Here is a 19,671-nt window from a genome sequence, read left to right on the forward strand (position 1 = left end):
AGTGTGCACCTTAACCCAGTTACAGAGACCTACTCCTCCATCCACAAAAACAACAAAACAGAAACCTAAACAGAGCCTGAAACCAAGCACCCCTAGAGATTCAAAGTTTCAACCCAATGTATCCTCAAGGGGTGGATTTTCATTGTACAACATCAGGGGAGGTTTTTTTGAGTAAAGAGTGGGTAATACTAAAATTGTTCTTTTGTTCTTGGTTCCATCTTAACAAAGTCAATCCTATTGAAATCTAAGTGGATGCTAAGGAGAAATCCCTAGGATGCTACAGAGTTTCCTTTTGTTATGACTTTCATGAATTGGCTCAGAGCCAAGAGCACTTTGAAGAGGCATTGAATTTAAAACCAATGCTGAGGAGTCTGTGGCACCCTGGAAGCGGCTTTTCCTGAAGGAATTCGTGAAGGGAACTGACACAATGCAAGGGATATAAAACATTCCTGTTTTTCAAAAAAAAAAAAAAAAAAAAAAAGAGCATTGGCTTGCGATGTGGCTCAGGTCCTATTTAGGCCAGCAGTTACGAGGCCAGGACTGGTCTTGAGTGTCACTGATGTGCAGGCTAGAGAGTCTGGCCTGAACACAAGTGAAGTTTGTCATTGTTGTCACAGTTAGTGCTGATGGCTGCAGTCAGTGTGGTCTGTAGCTGTCAAGATGGGTACAGGGGTAGTCGTTCCGTTCTCTTTGTTTTATACTTGTAGAATGGCTTCAATTTTCTCTTCTGTCTGATTAGTCTTAGCATCTGGATTTCTTTTTGCCATGTTCCATTACAGAGGCTGCCTCTTTTTGCCATTCTCCCCCACATCTGGAATCCAGCCAAAACGTACCAGAACAAGATGCTTCTAACATTTGAGCCCTTTTGTAAGGATGCTGATTGCAACTTGGGTGACTTCAGTTTAATCCAAGGTGGAAGATTTCTGCTGCTTTTGGGGAAGGAAATAAATGTCTAAAAATAAAACTTGGGCATAAAAATAGGGCCAGATACTCATTAACTCCCTCACTTAGCTGAATGCTGAAATTATTTCAACAGAGCTAAATCAAGCATTTGTGTAGAAGGGGTTGAGTATGTTTTCTTTTTTTATTCATAGTACTTTATCTTAATGATAAATGGGTTACTGTCATTGTCATTTTATGCAAAAAGCATGAATTTAATAATTTTCAAGAGCCTAATTCTCAGCTCATGCTGACCCTTGAAGTGGAGGATTAGTGTTCACAGGGTTTTGAGAATGTATGTTGTGGGCTCTTATGGAAGAGGCTGGAGGGGCAGGCAGGGCTAGGAGCCAGAGTACACAAGGCTTGGTGGGCTAGGGTTAAAAATTTGGATCCAAGTATGGCGGGAAGCCACTGGAGAGATTTAATTAGGAGGATATCATAGAATGATTTATATTTTAAAAATATGACTCTTGGCTGCTGAATTGACAGTGGATTGTAAGGAGTAACCAGGCAGATATTTTAGATATCCAGGTAAGAGAGGATAGTGACTTTGGAAGAGATAGTAATAGCGGAGTTGGGTAAGTGCACAGATAATGGAGATTTATCGAATCCAATAGCAAAAACAACAACAACAACAACAACAAAAAACAAAAAACAAAAAAACAAGACTGGCAGCACTTTTGGGTAATTTTGTTGTCTTGTTTGGGCTGAGGCAGGGAGCAATGGTAAAGGGAATGAGGCAAAAGTCAAGGGCTCATGTTGATTCTGTGCTGCCTATAAGGCATCTGTCAAATGGGCAGCTGAATATATGACCTTGATTCAGTAGATGCGTTTGAAAATCCTTCACATACAGATGACATTCAGAGCCATGGAATAGAACTCACCTAGGGAGGGAGTGTAGAGAAAGTATAAGACTTGAGAACTTTCCATATTTTCGCATAAGTTGGGAAAGCAGAGGAGGAGGAGCAGTGAGGAAGGAAGAACCAGGAAAAAGAGTTGGGCTGGAAACAAGCAAAGAATCATCCAGGAGGGAGGTAACTGCCAATTATGTTGAATGCTGCTCTAAGATTGGATAAGATGAGGACAAATTATATCTACTGTTTTTGGCAACATGGAAGCCTTTGGAGACACTGGTAGGGGCAGTTTATGGCATGTCACACAGACAGAGGCCAGAGTCGATTAAGGAGAGACAGTAAAGGGGAAATGAGGGTGGCTCTTTAAACAATTATTTCAAGAAGTTAATAAGAGCTAAGAAATAGGTAGGTAGCTAATCAAGAGCCAGAGGAGAATACAATGGTCTTTTTTAATGTTCTTACGATAGAGCTTATTGGAGTATTTATACTCATGGTATTGATCTAATGAAGAGAGAGAACCTAATGATACAGTAAAGGAGGGGATATAATTGTAGTGACAAATTTCTTGAATGTAAAAAAATATGAGATACAGAGCAAAAGTGAAGGCTTTGGCTTTGTGTAAGAGGAGAAGGGGGGACAGAAAGAGAAGACACAGCTCTTAATGGGTTGGTTCAATTGATGTAGAGGGTGAGGGTGTATCCATAATAAATTATAATTCACGAAGCCAGAGCATCAGCTGAAAGAGACATGGGAAAAAGGGATGTTGGAAATTTCCAGAAAAGGTAGCAAATATTGGAGTCATTAGAAAGAATGAGAAAGTGAATCCAAAGAGAGTGGACATAGGATGTCCCAAAGTTACATTAAGCAAGGTGGATTTGAGTTAATTATTACTTGGAAAGCAATAATTCTTAATTCTTTTTTTTTAAGTAGCCTATAAAGGTAAAAAATATTACATATTTACATATGCTCATGCAGAAAATGAGTTTAGTGATTACTTGTAATCTTAGTATTCAGAAATAATCATTGTGCTACATCTTTTCATACATTATACATGCAAATACATCTACAGGAAAAATATACAAAGGCCTTATTTTCTTTTTTTTTTTTAATGTTTATTTATTTTGAGAGAGACAGATAGACAGCAGGAGAGGGGCAGAGAGAGAGAGATAATACCAAGCAGGGTCTGCACTGTCAGCACAGAGCCTCACCTGGGGCTTCATGCAGGGCTTGAACTCATGAACTGTGAGATCATGAGCTGGGGAAATCAAGAATCAGACGCTTAACCGACTGACCCACCCAGGTGCCCTAAAGGTCTTATTTTCATAACTAATACTATTTTACAAGTTTTTGCTTTGCCAAACATCTTATCTATTGCTCTAAGCTATTGGAGTGATAACTTTGTCATATAGTAAACATATTGTTTATTTGTATCTTAATATGTTCTTGTTGCTTTTCCAATTTTTATTTAGATCTATCTATATAAAAATTGTATAGTCCTGTTAAAAAAAGGCCCACATCTTAGTCTGTATACACGATTATTTTATTCTAGAATTTAAAATGCAAAGATGAAACTATAAATTATTCTATCAGGTTTTATTTTGATGTGATGAAGGAGTCAAATTATATTTTTTTAATTTATTTTGAGAGAGAGACTGACAGAACACACACAAGCAGGGGAGGCGCAGAGAGGAGAGACAGAATCCCAAGCAGGCTCTGTGCCATCAGCACACAGCCCCATGCAGGGCTCAAACCCACAAATCTGTAAGATCATGACCTGAGCTGAGATCAAGAATTGGACACCCAACCAACTCTACCACCCAGGTACCCCTGAATTGTATTTTTTAGAATAGTTTTAATTATTTTTTTAAACCAAAGTTTACTTATTTTTGAGAGAGACAGAGAGAGGGAGAGAGAAAGCAGGGGAGGGGCAGAGAGAGGGAGACACAGAATCTGAAGCAGGCTCCACGCTTTGAGCTTTCAGCACAGAGTCCAAAGCGGGGTGAGTCCAACTCACCAGTGGTCATCATGACCTGGGCTGAAGTCGGACACCTAACTGAGTGAGCCACCCAGGTTCCCCTAGAATAGTTTTAATTATTCTTAAAGCTCATATCCTACAACAAATTTATGACACAGCTTTTTTAATAGTATGACTCCCAAATGATTTCTTTAAAATTTTCCTTTAGAGGTTTTTTAAAACTAATTATATGCTATTCTTTAAACAAGCTATTTTTTTAGAGAGTAAAAATGATCTATAATCCTATCACCAGAGAAAATCAGTTATATTTTACTTACTTGAATTATATTGTATGTATATACTTTGCCATCTATATTTTCTTGTGTTTTGTGCTTTTTGAAACATTCATTGTAAACCATGATTTTAATGACTGCCTTATGATCTATACTATTATAAGAATGTTTCTAGATTTTGTTTTGTTTCGTGTGTTATTATATTTTATTTTATTATTTTTTTATTTTTTTAATGTTTATTTTTGAAAGAGAGAGAGGGAGGCACAGAATCTGAAGCAGGCTCCAGGTTCTGAGCTGTTAGCACAGAGCCTGATTGCGTGGTGAGATCATGACCTGAGCCAAAGTCAGACCCTCAACCAACTGAGCCACACAGGCACCCCTGTTTTTGTGTGTGATTATAAACAATACCATAGTTAACATCATCGGCATTAATGCTTAACTGAATTTGTTTTTAGTATTTTTACTGTAAAAGCAATGCATATCCATTGTAGAAAGCTTTAAACATAACGAAAAACTGTTATCCAGAGAACCACTGTTGACCATATACCAAATCTTTATTCACTCAACGGCCATTTCTCAGCACTGCTTTAGATGTGATATCTGCTCTGCAGAGTTAACATCCTAGTGTGTATTTAGTGACAAGTCTGTCTCCTATGTGCAGAAATAGGTGTGCTTTTAAAAAGGGATTATGCTACTTACAAGTTACATTGTAATCTGACTTTTCTCCTGTAAAATTAGGAACTTCTTTCCACACCATTGAACCAACTATTACAATATTATCTTTAATGGCTGCAGAAGAATGATCTGTATGGATGTACCGTAGTTTATTTAACTGATCTCCGATAGTCAGACGCATTCTTTTTCTATTCCTGCTGGCATTTGAAATCCCTAACATGCATATTTTGCTTGTCTTCGATAGTGTAATTAGTATGACCTCCACACGACATGAAGGCACAGGCAGTGCTATCTGTCATCCTCACCCTTGCACCACCTCTAAGTGGGTTTCACGGTGAGTTCCTTTATAATGTAACCAAGTGTTAGTTATTTGTACAACTAGATAGGAACGTGAGCACACAATGCAAGGTGATGGTTTCCTCTGTTGCCATAGCGTTGTGAACCTTTCTAAAAGATCACTTAAAGAGAAATAGGAAACAGACTGGAGATCCTGGATGAAGATTAAAAATGATATTTTCTCCTGTCTACTCTAAGGCTTTTTCTGTTATCTGCTACCAGATATAAAATCACTAGAAAGGCAAGTTTGATTGACTGATGATTGATTTTTTTTTTTTTCCAAGGGTAAGCTTGGTACTTAGCACTTAACAGCAGGCATTATCCACTTTTCTTGGTCCTGTCATGGGCATTTTTAAATTATCCAATGAAATATTAGAGGTGTTTAGTAGAACAATTTGGGAGGTTGACATAAACCACTCCTTTTCTTTCCCATCTTTCCATGTCTTTCTCTCAGCATAATACCACCACATCCCTCTAGCTCTTTGTACAGAAATAAACTAAATCTGAGGGAGAGAAGTGGGACATAGCGGAGTAGAAGGAGCCCCAGAGAAGGCAGAGGAAAAAGATTGTGACAAGGCCACATGAGCGCTCAATTCTCCTGTCTTGGGTAGTCTTGGCCAAGGTCCAAAGGAGTTTACTCCATTGTCTTTACAGCCCTAATTTCCTAAAATCCATAGATAGGGTACACGATCTGCCTACAATGTTTTGTGAATTAGTCAAAGAAGCTGGATGCTACCTTCAAGGATTATGAAATGGCTAAATATATTTTCTTTACGAAAACCTTGCTTGTTTTTCTGAATCCATCTGCTTTTCAAAGTCAACTTCTGAAATTAATAGTAAAAAACTATATGTATAAATATATAGCTCAGGATGATTGGACTTCCACTTCTAGGATGCTATTCCATAGGTACATTTCATTTGACACATATGACATCCTGAGAGGTGCCCTAAAGCCAAAATAAATGAGTCCCTTCATTTCCCCTTTTGGACCCCTCCTGCCCATGTGCTCCCTTGCTTGAGATTAAGGTCTGCATATTCCTAACAGATTTCCAAATCCAGCATTGTTTTCTACACACTACAAATATTTCCTAATGAAACCAAATTAAGTTTGTTCTATTTGTTTAGGGCCTGCTGACTCTAGCTAGCTGAATAAATGGTTTTGTTGTTATTGTAGTAGGTATTAGAAGTAAATGGGTCCATGAAATAAAAGTCAACAGGACTCTTGCATATATAATATACAATTGCAGAAACTCTAACACTAGCTTTGTGACTCGTTTCTAGTAATCAGACTAGCAAGGTTTTTGATGGTATTGTCTTAATTGGCAGGCTGCTGACCTAGGATAATTCTTCTAGGTGGTTCTGATATAGCCCTTGATAAGCACCCATCGCTAATTCTCCTCATAACTGCTCTTGATTTTTAGTTATATTGCTTTTGTCTTCCTCAAATCTTGATAATATTGAGGAGAAGCAGATTGCCATTGGAGGACTTGGTGAAGATGTAATTCTCCCTTGTTTATTTAAGAGTGCGCCTGAAGTAGTAGTTCATTGGAAGAATCAAGAGAGCTATGTGCACTCATACTACAAAGACCATGACTGGAAAGGCAAGATCACAGATACACAAACAGGACATCCCTCTTACATAGCGAAATGGAAATGCCTCCTTATCATTTAGAAGATTAAGCCTTCCGGATGAAGGAATTTACATATGCTATGTGGGAACAGCATCTAGAAACATCATAAACAAAGCAGTACTAAAGGTGGGAGGTAAGTATGCATGGAAGGTTTGATAAAACATAGAAATAATATCATTCCATGTTTTTCTAAAATATCTCTTTCTTAATTGAATATGGACTACCTTGCAAGTCAATACAAATCTACCTCATGTTTTAAATGCATGGTATCTCATAGTATAGACATATTATAACTGATACATCCATTCCTCTACTGGTAGATATTCCAGTGTTTTACATGACAGGTGTTGTGATGAGCATTCTTGTATTTAATAGTGGGAAATGATTTGAAAGAAAAAGTATCAGAAAATTTTAATATATTACTTTGACCCGTTAGTCTTATTAGCATTTAATAGTATCAATCTTAATTTCTGCCCATATGCTACCTTTTAAAATGTTGAATTACTGGCTTAATTTTTGTTTTTTAAGTTTAATATTGTATGCTTTCCTCCTGTCTATATTAACTATATTTATTTATTGGGGGGAGGGGCATTTTCTAGCAGGTTGTTTTATCCAGCGCTTGTTTCTTTTCCCTCTGTCTCATTTAGCTGCTTGAGATCTTGACTCAGAAATCTAAGAATCATGTGTAAACAAAGAATCAAACAGGCTCTGGGTTATTACCTGAGAGGGCATAGTGCTGCATGAGCTCTAGTTTATATTGGTTGCTCACTGAGGTCATTAGATTTCTATCTAGAATTCTTGCTAGAGAACGAAGATGGCTAGTTGCTAAGTATCTGCACATGCTTTTTTCTTTCACTTGTAGATAACCAGACTGTATCTGAAGTTTCTACAGAGTTTTTGTTTTGTTTTTCCTTTCGTAACTGCCAAGTTTTTCTCATAAAGCTTAGCTCTTCATTTTATGGGTATTAAAATAATAAGTGTTCTGCACAGATGACTTAAAAAGAAACTAATGCCAGTCCCTCACATGCCTTCTTTCTCCCTCCTAGCTTTCATCACACCTGTGATAAAGTATGAAAAGAGGAACAGAGATAGCTTCTTAATATGCAGTGTGTGAAGTGTTTATCTTCATCCACTTATCACATGGAAAATGGACAATGCACCCACCTCTGAAAGCAATATGGAAGAAACTGAGTCTTTGGGTTTTTATATAAATAGTATGATAAATATTACGGGATCAAATTTATCTTATGAATGTGCTACTGAAAACTCATTGCCGAAACAAACATGGACTGGGGATTGACAATGAAAGGTAGGCTCCATGGGGCTTTGTGTGTGCATGTGCTATGTCCGAGGTTGGGAGGGAATTAGGATTGATTTACAGGGAAAGAAGAGAGCACAAAAGAAAGAAAATGTGTCTGCACCAGTTAGAGGACCAAAACAACAGTCCCAGGTCTGATATATATACCGGCTTTGTTATCTTAAGCAACCATTTTTAGCTCTAAGCACTAGCTCCACATTGGTAAGACAGAAGTAATTCTACCTGTTAGGTGTTTGTGGTGAAGGAAAACATTTTTAAAATGGAAAGTAGCAAATGTACTCATGAATATCATATTTCTCTATGATTTGTCCTCTAAATAGGATTTCCTACCTGCATTGCACTTCAAAAGATGAGAGGATACTTGCCTATTAAGTTACAATCTGTGATGTTTGCCATTCTTTCCACTAAACGGAAATTAATTAGTATTGCCTCTGTTTATTCTCTTTACATAGTATTATCCTATTAAGCTTTATCAACAGCACTATCATAGCGTGAACAGTTCTTGATACTCTTTCCTCTTATTTATTTGAAAAAAATCTAAATTTTGACCAATCTCTAAATCTACTATAATCTACTCTAATAACCTACTATTTAAGAGAAAGAGAAATTAATTTGATATTTCTTATCCAATTCTAAGGAAAAATGTTTTACATCTTAGAAGCAAAGCAAAATTTCTTTAGTAAATCTCCATTATATGGAGAAGGTAGAGGTTAGCTGCTCTCCTTTTTGGGCTTCTTTCCTGAGTCTCGTATTCTCCACGTGCTTGCCAAGAAGACCCTGAATTATGAGTGATTCACCAACTTTACATAATTTCAGCATTGAAGGCAGAGACACCCAGTATTCACTTTTCCAGGCAGTAATGGGAATATGGAAAAGTGTTGAAAACGTTGATGTTAAATTGTAAATACTTTCTATGGAAAATTGTATTTTCTCACATTTATTCAGAATTGAGTATGCAGAAGCATCTACAGTTTCTTAAGCTCAGTGCTATTTCCTCTTGTTGAGGATTTTTTTATCTGCCAAGTTTGTTGCTCTCAGACTGTGAACTTAAGAATGGGGGCTTCTGGGTGGCTCAGTCGGTTAAGCATCTGACTTCGGCTCAGGTCATGATCTCACAGTTTGTGGGTTTGAGCCCCGCATCAGGCTCTGTACTGAATGCTTGCTCAGAGCCTGGAGCCTGCTTCAGATTCTGTGTCCCCTCTCTCTGCCCCTCCCTGCTAGCACTCTGTCTTACTCTCTCAAAAATAAATAAATGTAATTTAAAAAAATTAAAAAAAAAAAAGAATGTGGACTCTTACTCATTTCTGGATCCACAGCATCTAGTAAAAACATGTAAAAATTAAACTAGGAAGACAGCATAGCAAAGGGAGCAATTAATTCTGTTTACTATGATTGGATATAAATGGCGTTGTTAGAGAATATATGCTTAAGGAGTTTGCATAGGGCAGAAGTTTAAAAGAAAATTAGGAATTTCCAGAGGACATAGGCATTCCAGGTTAAAAACCACAAAAGCACAAAGGAGTAAATATTGCCTGAATTTGTAGAAGTATAAGTGGTTGAGGGTAAAGCTAAAGTAGCAAGAGATAAGCCTGGAGAGGGAGGCAAAAATCAGATGAAAGGCCTTGGTCTGGCTAAGTAGCTTGACCAGGGTCCCGGAGGAAGGAAGTGTGGAGCCAAAGAAGGATTTGAGGCATCAAAGAGACCCAGATTTGCATTTTAGATGGCTCACTTTGGCATCAGTCTCTTGCAGGTGGAGTGTGAAGTAAGTCTAGAGCCTAGGGAGAGAATTCATGGTAATCCACAGAGGTCAGCTACCAAACTGCAGAATAGGAAGGACAAGATGCAGCTAGATTGGAGGGGCAAGCCGAGCACACCTAGCATAGTCTCTGCTCTAACAGAGCTCAGTCCAGTGGGGGCTTACCTCCACATAGCTGGAAATATACTATTAATGTGCAGGAAAAGGGACTTTGTGCAGAAAGAGCAATTAAGAAGTGGCTGAGACCACACAAGTAACAGAGACTACTAGGGAGTAGATAGTGACAAGAGGGGAGTTCTGGGGAATACCAGCATTTTAGGTGTCAACAGAAGAACATTGAGTTTGAAAGGCTGGTGGCAACATTCTTGAGTGCTCACTATAGGGCTATAGGAGTTGGAAACAAGGAGTGAAACCTCGCTAGCTGGCCCAGGTTTAGGTCTCCTCAAAAGTCTAAACTTAACTTTGGCAAGTGTTAAAATGATGGTAGCACAGCTTTTCTTCCAAGAAATGCATTTCCAAAGATATTTCTCAAAGCATTTCTAAGTGTAACTTAGAAAATTCATTTGAAAATTGTATTTTCATTGATGTTTCCTTTTCTACCCTGTTATTAGATGACCTTCATAAAATGCAGGGTGAAAATGTTGCATTCTCATGTAAACTTGTGAACAGTATTTTTTTGTTTTACTGAACCAAGATTTCTTTTTTTTTTTTATTTAAAAAAAAATTTTTTTTAACGTTTATTTATTTTTGAGACATAGACAGAGCATGAACGGGGGAGGGTCAGAGAGAGAGAGGGAGACACAGAATCTGAAACAGGCTCCAGGTTCTGAGCTGTCAGCACAGAGCCCAATGCAGGGCTTGAACTCACGAACCGCGAGATCATGACCTGAGCCGAAGTCGGACGCTTAACCGACTGAGCCACCCAGGCGCCCCTGAACCAAGATTTCATAGTCACTTGGTCCAAAGTGGAAAAGGAGATCTCCTCCATCCTGGCTCACTTTCTGAGCTCCTCACAAGATAACAACTATCAGTGAACCCTGATTTTCATGGAACAAAGACCTATCAGTGAACCCTGACTTTCATGGAACAAAGACCTAAAAAAACAAAGTGACTTCTCTTTGACTCTGAAGGATCTTAGTCTTTCAGACAGTGAGGAATACTTAGGCAATATTTCTTCAAGCAAATATAGCTTACTCACCATCCAAATGCTGCATGTTGTAGGTAAGTTACAAGTAGGGTTGGGTAACAGATTTTGGCTATAGCAATAGAGATTGTGAATATCAAACAGGGAAATTAGGTTGGCATTTAAAGAATAATTTTGATAAGTATTCTTGAAAATGTTATCTATAAGGATACTTCTGGCCAAGATACTTCGTTAAAACTCACAAAGTCCTGCATTGAAAAAAAAATTTTTTTCTCCCAGAAGATTCCTCTTCATGGTTTCAGGGCTTCAGAAATGTAGAGGGAATTTACATGATTTGGTGAGTCTGTGATCTTAACATCCTCAATTTCTGCTTACTACTGTGCTTAACCTGTGCTTTAGGGCCTGGAATTTGGGGAGTTGAGGCTTCAGGCACAGTAAGAAGTTAGAACTGGGGCTCTGGTAGATGCAGGGGAAGCATGATCTGTGAACCTGGTGGAAACAGTCACCAAGGGACGTTGGAAGCAATAAGTGATGCCCGATTCAGCTCATTTTTTTTTTTTTACCTCTACTGATAGTTAACTGCCAAAAATATTTATGGAGAGTGGACTAGAGATATTTTAGAGTCATGGCATATGCACCCATGAAGTTGACTTTCTAGGTGGATTGGTTGATCCCCTTACCCTTAAGCTATCAACGTGATGTCGTAGGAAACCATGGCAGCTCTGTATTATGTATTAAAGATACTTGAGTCAGTTGAATATTTGTTTTAAAAACATTTATATCATTCTAGTTGTGAAAATTAGGAGGAATAACAGATTTGGAGATAAGAACACAGAGTTGTCCTTAGGTCAAGTAGTCTTCAAACAGAAGCTTCTAGACACTGAGGGACAATACTCCCTTTGTGCAGAGCTGTCATTTTGAGAATGCTGAAAAGTGGAGTGCATTTGAAGCTCCGATTTTTCTCCAAAATAAGAATGTTAGTTTTATGTAAAATACAGTTAAGCTTTCATTCTGTTTTTAAAATGTTGCCTCATTTTGGAGTGTGGGGGAAGAAACAGGAAGATATGGTCTGAAGACCACGTATGACCCATCTTTCTAATCAGAGGTCTAATTTTTAGTTTACACAAAGCAAAGCATCAGGACCATTCCATCTCTGACAAAAGAAGCTTTTCAGAACGTCTCATTCCCACCCAGGAAGAGGTGTGTAATGGGAGCTACCCCCACAGGGCAAACACCACTCATATCCTCAACAGCACTCTTTCAAGGCAACTTGGTTTTCTGTTCTCAATTGCAATTTTCTACTTGTTATCTTCCTCAGGAGATGCTGCAACATTTGAAAAGGAAGCCCAGATTTGGGGGCAGAGGGGTTATGGATATACTCCATAAAAGTTGCATGGAATTGAATGGAATTTAATAATTCTTGCTAAATTTTGTGGAATCACTATGTGATGTTAGGCAAATTTCTTTACAGATGGGAGAAGCGAGGGTCATGAGTAAAGTAAGGAAATTCTATACCTTGCAAGATTTTCTTCAGGAGGAAAAGTGTGCATACGGAAACACTTTTGAAAGTCAACGTTTCTACTTAATTGCTCACCCTCTGGGTATAGAATTTCAGAATGACACAAATATATATAGAGATTAATGTTTTAGTGATTGCAGGACATTACTTTATTAATAAAGAGTATGTTCGTAAAAATAGGCATCTGTTATATAGAGCTATTCATTTTAAAGAATAGCTATAAACATTTTTTTCCACCTTGAATTGGCCTATGTGCTCTAATGCTTGCCCCCACTCTGTGGCAGAACATAGATCACAAGATTAGCAGGTAACTTAAGGTCTCCAAGTTTCTGCCTTCTGGGTCCTACTTCTTTTAATACTAATTACAATTATAGTTCCAACAACGATGCTGAAAAAACTCTGGCTACTCCAATGATTCTGAGGGGCATCAAGCACTCTCTTGGTCACCTCTCACTCAAGACCATGGCTCCCACACCACTCTGCTCATCACCTCTGTACTTACCCCTGTTCCTCTATGCCCCTGTCTTCTCCAAGCCAAGGGTGAACTCTGCCCTCCCTTCATCCTCCAAGGAGAATGCTGGGCTGAGGTTAGTCTGTAGTCATAATTATCCCTTTGTTAATTCTCTTCACAATATAAAAAATAGAAACTCACAGTGCATAATAGACTCACTGCCTTTTAAGTTTGCAGACTTTTTCTCCTCTGACACCCACTCCCTACTAAGCCCCAAATTGGTTAATATTCCTGCTTATGCAGGTTTCCCACAGTAAAGCCATTGAGACTGTGAGGTATTTATGCTCATGAATGCAGAAATAACTAGTTTTTAAAATAGTAAATGTTTCCTTTGGTAATTTTTCTTCCAGTTTATAGACTTTTTGTTTTATTTAGAACAGAGTCAAAAAGGAATTACCTGGATAATTATCCTGTCTCTGGTGCCTTTGATTTTGCATGTTCCTTATTAAGTCAATAAGTTGCATCCATTTCAGTGGAGATAGGTGTCTCATGGGGAATTTGGGCTTTGTTCCCTGGGTGTTGAGTAGAGGTGTATCAAGCAGCTAACCCCACACAGCTGCTGGGCTTGTAAACAGACTTGAATCTTCTGGATATTCATTTGCAAAATTTATCAGCAACCTTTCTAAATGCTCCCACATTTCCATCTAATTATCCTACTTTTAACAAGTTTATCCTGAGTTAAATGGTCAACAATATAACAAGCTATATACATGCACATGCATTGTAGCACACTGAAAAAATTTAAATCTGGCACTAATACACAAAATGATCAAATTTATCTTGCATTGAAAAATAGCTGGAATGAAATAAACCCAGACTTTAAAATGGATGCCTTTGGAGAGAGTTTGCCCCCTCTGTCTGGACTTGCTTTAGTCCTTGTACTGTTTTCTTTTTCCTTGAGCTTTGTCTATGGTGCTACTTCTTTGTTCTTTATAGGCCATTTTATTTTAATCCTTGTTAAATTTGTAAAAAAAACTTTTTCTAGATTTTCTGGGACAAACCTGTGTTACTTACAGTACTTTTATTACTTATGGTAATTTAAAATTATACATTAAGATGCCATGGTCACAGGACTTCTTAGAAGACTTTGCTCTTATTGACAGAATTAGATCCAGGAAAAATTTAGATGTAGTTATTTCCACATTTTATAGACCAGGAAACTGGAATCCAAGTAGTTAGGGACATGAAACAGTTTCATGTACACCACTTACGATGACACAGCTAACTAGTGGCAGAGGTAGGTCTAGGCTCCAAGTAGCTCTCTTACTCCATAACCTTTCTGAGAAGACCAAGTGTCCTGGGAGGCTGAGATATAGCTCATGTCCCTTCCTCTGGTTGATAATTGCCTTTTGCCCCTGATGAAGTTAGGGGATTTGGTCATAGCAGACACCATTATTGAAGATAAGGTTTTTAAGGGTGATACTGAGCAAGAGTTTCACCAAATCTACACCTTTGATTGTTTGTACTAATCCGCAGACTAGTACTGCTTATTTGTTCCTCCTGTCCCTCAGCTGGCCGGAAGTAAACAAAATCAGAAATTCTGGGCAAGTCTAGTTTGTCCCCCAGAAGCAACCTCTGACCTGATACAATGATGGTTGTGACTAAATTAGGGTTCAAATTATAGAACAGAGGGACACTACATACTGCTCAAGAATGACATTTTAGTTTCTATTTTGGAAGTGTGCAAAAGTCAAGTCCCAACAGAAAACACCTGGCATACCCAAAATTGTACAAAGGGGAACACAAAAGATAGTGCATTTCCCCAGAACTGGGAGCAGCTGATTTGATAGCAAATATAAGCTTGAAGGGACAAGGAGAGGGTGCAGTTCCCAAAACCCAGAAGCAGAGAGTCATGTAAAATCTGATGCCTTATAGGGAGAATGACTTTTAGTTGAAGGACACAGACCAAGAAGACCTTACAAGGAAAGAGCTGGAAGAATAAATACGTGCATTTGCCCTTTCCTCTCTCTGGTCTCCACCTCAACTGGAGGCCAGAGGGAAGACTTTAGAAGGAACCTACTCAGGTAAGCATCCCAGGGCAGAGACAGGAGGCTGGGTTCTGATTCTGGAGGAGCAGTCAGGAGATAAGAGCAAAAACAATGTCAGGGTATTGGCTACTTAAAAAAAATAATGTTCTACAGTTCTGTAGTTAGGTAGGCTGAAGATATATTTCAAGCTGTTGCACTAATGGCCCCTAAACCTTGGTTGTAGTTTCATAGGACCATGGTTCATGTTTTTCTTCTTTAAATTCCCTTTTCTAGTACTGTTTTAAAATGTCCTTAGTCTAGGATAAGTATAAATTATCCCAGATTTTAGCGAGGCACAAAAGGAAGGCCTTACAATGTTGTTGTATCCCTTTTCCTTTGCCATCGCTCTGGGTTTAACCATCATCTCTTTGGCTGTTATTTTCCATTGTTAACAGTTAGTAGGAATCAGGCCAACAATCCTAAAGAGCCAGGAATTCCTGGCCTGGTTGAACAGCCTTTATCCCTGCTTTGGAGCACCTGAATCGGCCATAAGAATTTATTGCTATTTGTAGATGAAGAAGTATTTCTACACTGAATGCATTTTTAATGCTGTTTGTTGGAAGAAAGATATGAAAGGGGGAGTGACTAAGGTGAGTGAATCTAATAACGTAATTATACTGAGGTAGGAATAAGAAAGAAGCTGAGCATTTGCAAAGAGATTTTTTTTTTTAATTTCTCTTTTTTCCTGTAGAAAGGTATTCTGTCTCTACTGATGAGAGAGCCAACACTGCTAATGACACAGAAGAAAACAAGGTAAAATCTTTCCTTTATCAAACCTTATAGTATAAGAATGCTACTGTGAAAAAGTGATTGACGTATCATCAGAGGGGAAAAAAGGGTGAGAGGGATCATAGGATAACTCAACAGGAAAAAAATAAAATTAGGACTTTTTCCAATGTCTATAATTAAACAGGCGCTACTTAAATAAGTGGCTGCTCTTCTCACTTCCTACTGTTATTTATAGAGATCTCCAATGGCACTATGCATATGATGATGCACCAATGTATTTATTCTTCCAATGGAAGTATGGGACTGAATAGAAGCTGAAAGAAATACAAAGTAGAGAAAAGCAGATGACAGTTTCTGCCCAGATTCAGGTGGCTGGGAATCCATACTTTTCCAGCCACTTCTAGGCTCCTTGGGGACTGAATTTACTTACAAATTATAGTTTGATTGCAAATTCAGTTGTTTAAAGTGGAGTTTAAATTTTTTGCTGCTGCACACCTTTTAGGAGTCCATTACTCATAATATAAATGAGAGCAAAGAGTGAGGTAAACTCGCTTTTCTATCGGTTAAAAACTCAGGAACTAATCTAGGAGGGAGATTGAAATTGAGACTTCATAACTACTTACAACTGTCTCATGGATCCCTCATTACAGATGCAAACAATAGCTCTAGAGCTCCCCTCTCCCAACAATCAAGACAAAACAGTACCATCATTAAATGCTCAAGATAAAAATGGTTATTCTGACATGAACAATGGCCACATAAAGTCCCATTTTTCTTGGTTCTAGGCCCTTTCAAAACACCCAGACAGTATAGGAAATGAAGCAGAACTGTGGTAACACATGACGAGCATCCTTAATATCCAGTGACTTCACTTACTCTTTCTTTACTGCAATTCCAGCTATGGCTCATCATGGCCCAGTAATTCTACCATTGGAAAGACTTTCCAACTACCATTGGAAAGAGTGGCAAGACTTGTCTTTGACAAGATTACATTTACTTTTCAAGTCCTAACCATCACTCACTAACTCCCTACCTGCATCAAGATTATGAATGCCTGGATGCCAAGGATTCCAATTCAAACTTAGAACTTTCTCATTCATTGACATCCCTGCTGCAATCAGCCACAGTGAGACTCCCATCAAGATCTTGGAAGAAATTATCACTGTTGATTCAAAATCTGATCAACTAATGATCTGATCAACATAGAAGCAGAAATTACCTTAGTGAAAAGGTGAAAAACCAGGGCAATTGATATGCTAAGGTATTGTACTCCAGTTTTCTGTGAATAGTTAATATCAGTTTAACCAACTAAATTTAGTATGATGAGTCTTAGGGACTCCAAAGTCTAAAAATGTCAGTATCTTCAAGATTGCCTAGAGCAAAGGGCCCTATCAACTCAAGAATTGACATCTCTGAGGCTGGGTTATACCTTCCAACACCAGGTTTGCATAGCTGAGTGACATTAGCTATGAAGATAATTTGATTCACTTTTCTGGCTCAGTTGTCATATTGTTAATCAGCCTTATAATAAATTTATATTTCCACATAAATTTTTACACAAAGACAGAATGGATAGCGCAGTTGACTTGATCGCTTCCTTTTAATTTTAATCAGTTTATAAGAAAGAAAAAAATCTAATCAGGATTTTTGTTACTTAATCAAGTTTTGACCCTATAGTTTATAGGAGAAAATCAACCTTGAATTGTATGTTAATGCTACCTGGTCCAATTTTCTCTAAGTGTTTGGTCCAATGTTATGATAGGTATTCATCATAAACTATAAAGTATTGACATCATTATAAACAAAAACTTTGTCAGTAGAAAATGCTCAAAACTACTATCGTCTCCTTACAGTGATGAGGAGGGACAGATTGAAAGACTAAAGTCAACAAATTCAGGGTGGCAGACAACAATGAACTTGGGTCCTTCAATGCTGGTGAGCCTCTAAATTAATCTTGGAGCCACCTGTATGAGTCAGGGTTGGGTCAGAGAGGCACACTGCTGAGAATGCTAGAATAAAGATTTATTATATAGAATCAACCTTACACAAGTCTGGGCATTTGTAAAGAAGTCCATGTCAGGCTGACCCCTCCGCATCTGGGGATGTACCTTAGGTAGCTGTAGGTCAGCTGTGCTAAGTGGTCAGCAAGGAGAGCTGGTTGTGGAGTGATGATGAACTGAAATCCATAAGAAGAAACTGGAATTCATGCCTCTCAGGGCCTCCAAAGGCAATGACAGGGGTGACCTGCAAGAGAAGCTGGTGCCCAGTACCATGGAGCCACACACACACCTAGCTAGGACTCTGAAGCTGAAGGAGGGAGTTTCAGTGCCAGCTCACTCTTTTGGCCTGGGGTAGTATTTGCCAGCTATCACAGTGCCTGGGGCCATACCATGAGCTTAACAGCATACAATGAACAGCTGCATCTCTACCGCTCCCTCTCAAATGTGGTGAAAATTTCTCTTGTGACCAACTCCAGTCCAGAACAAACAGAGAAAGGAAATCCAGGAAATGTACCTCTCGCTTAGCTACATTGGCACAATACAAGGCCAGCATTCCCCCTAACACTAAACTGATCATCTTATATGAGAAGCTGTTTCAGTGTTGAAAAATGCACAGGCATGTAGTCCACCCAGGTATAGATTAGGAGGATTCTTATCTACAAGTTCTAAGTACCTGTGACTATATGTAAATTACAGTGTTAAGAGAAAAGTTGATCAACTCCCACCATTAGTGGCTAAAAATATACTTATTGTTGGAGGAGTCCAGCAAAACTCATTAACTTCAGTAATAACAATTTACTAACATACCCTAGGTCTCATCGTCCATGTCTTCCATAAATGTTTTGCATTAAAAGGCAATAGGTATTTTTTTAACTTGAGAATTTAAAAGACTCTTTTATCTTTTATGTAAAATGTTTACTTGTATTTGAGGACCAAAAAAATCCCCATTAACCTGGGAAGCAAGGATACTCTATTACATTTTCTAATCACCTTGTTTAAACTGCTTTTCACACCACATAAACATGCTTTTTTTAATGCTTGTTTCAAATGCAACTTAAGTTTTCAGCAATCAAATGGTACCATCCTTGGACTTGTCCAACTTCTGTTTTTCATAAGCAAGGACTGCTTATTCTTCATGAGCCTGAAAAACAATATGAGTGTGTTCTGTGAATTCCTGTGACTTTCATCAGTGGCACACACACCCAGAACCAAGCCCAGTCCCTTCCAGAGTAAGCCGACCTCAGCCAACTCCTCATTAGCTTCAAAGGGATACGGGGAATTGAGGCAATTATGTGCATTACACAAAGCAGACACAGGTAATTCATCTGAAGGACGTGCTTGGGTACTCTCAATTTTCTGCCTGCCAAGCCTTGCCAGTGAAGGCAGCGCCCTCTACAAAAGAAAAGGAAAGGCTGTGGCCATATTACCACTGGCTCCATAGCTGGGACACACAATTCTATCAGAAAACGTTTTCACTTGGTTTATGACAGTTGAGAGATTTTCAGGCTTTCCTTCTATAAATGGGAAACAATTAGTCATTGCACTGCCAAGGATGGTTTTCCTATTCATCTTGGGCCTCTCAGAAGCAATTTCTGCTTCACTCATTTTATTCTTTGTTGGAAACAACTGTGACAAAGTCGAATACATTACATCTGTTTTGCAGCCCTTTTGACCTCCTACAGCTGAGTGCAAATGTAGCCTGTGTGAGGCATTTCCCCAAACAAAACTATTATGTGCAGTTGAGGGGCAGGCATATTGGTTTATATGCACCCAAAACCAATGCCATCACCCTCTCAAATTGTGGCCAGAGTTCAAACCACTCAAGTGGACCTTTGCACATAGGCCTTATCCCTAAGACAACTATTCAAGCATCGATAAGAAATTTCTGGAGTGTGCCAATGACCCATGCTTCTCATATTTAGATCTAAACCTATTCAGTACAACCAACTTTGAGATTCTCCTTCAAAAGAGATTATTTTGACCTC

At 38.5% G+C, this 19,671-nt stretch overlaps 2 protein-coding genes and 1 long non-coding RNA gene across 3 annotated transcripts in view; 2 read left to right on the plus strand and 1 right to left on the minus strand.

The window, feature by feature from the left end:
- Positions 1–9,174, plus strand: part of HHLA2 (HERV-H LTR-associating 2) — a 52,584-nt gene extending 43,410 nt beyond the window's left edge. The window contains 6 exon segments of the mRNA XM_045036896.1: positions 780–912; positions 4,960–5,049; positions 6,473–6,642; positions 6,645–6,690; positions 6,693–6,815; positions 7,729–9,174. Of these exon segments, the coding sequence (XP_044892831.1) occupies positions 4,986–5,049; positions 6,473–6,642; positions 6,645–6,690; positions 6,693–6,815; positions 7,729–7,982 (657 nt within the window). The 5' untranslated portion in view covers positions 780–912; positions 4,960–4,985 and the 3' untranslated portion in view covers positions 7,983–9,174.
- A 1,855-nt stretch (positions 9,175–11,029) lies between these two features.
- On the plus strand, positions 11,030–18,583 carry LOC109503429. Its single transcript, XR_002162399.3, has 3 exons — positions 11,030–15,547; positions 15,649–15,710; positions 16,472–18,583. It is a non-coding gene; the product is annotated as an uncharacterized LOC109503429 (long non-coding RNA).
- A 120-nt stretch (positions 18,584–18,703) lies between these two features.
- Positions 18,704–19,671, minus strand: part of MYH15 (myosin heavy chain 15) — a 146,066-nt gene continuing 145,098 nt past the window's right edge. The window contains exon 41 of the mRNA XM_011285970.4: positions 18,704–18,827. Within this exon, the coding sequence (XP_011284272.2) occupies positions 18,813–18,827 (15 nt within the window). The 3' untranslated portion in view covers positions 18,704–18,812. The remainder of the gene's footprint in view (positions 18,828–19,671) is intronic.

This window comes from Felis catus, chromosome C2 (assembly GCF_018350175.1).
Source record: "Felis catus isolate Fca126 chromosome C2, F.catus_Fca126_mat1.0, whole genome shotgun sequence".
NCBI classification, from domain to species: domain Eukaryota; kingdom Metazoa; phylum Chordata; class Mammalia; order Carnivora; family Felidae; genus Felis; species Felis catus.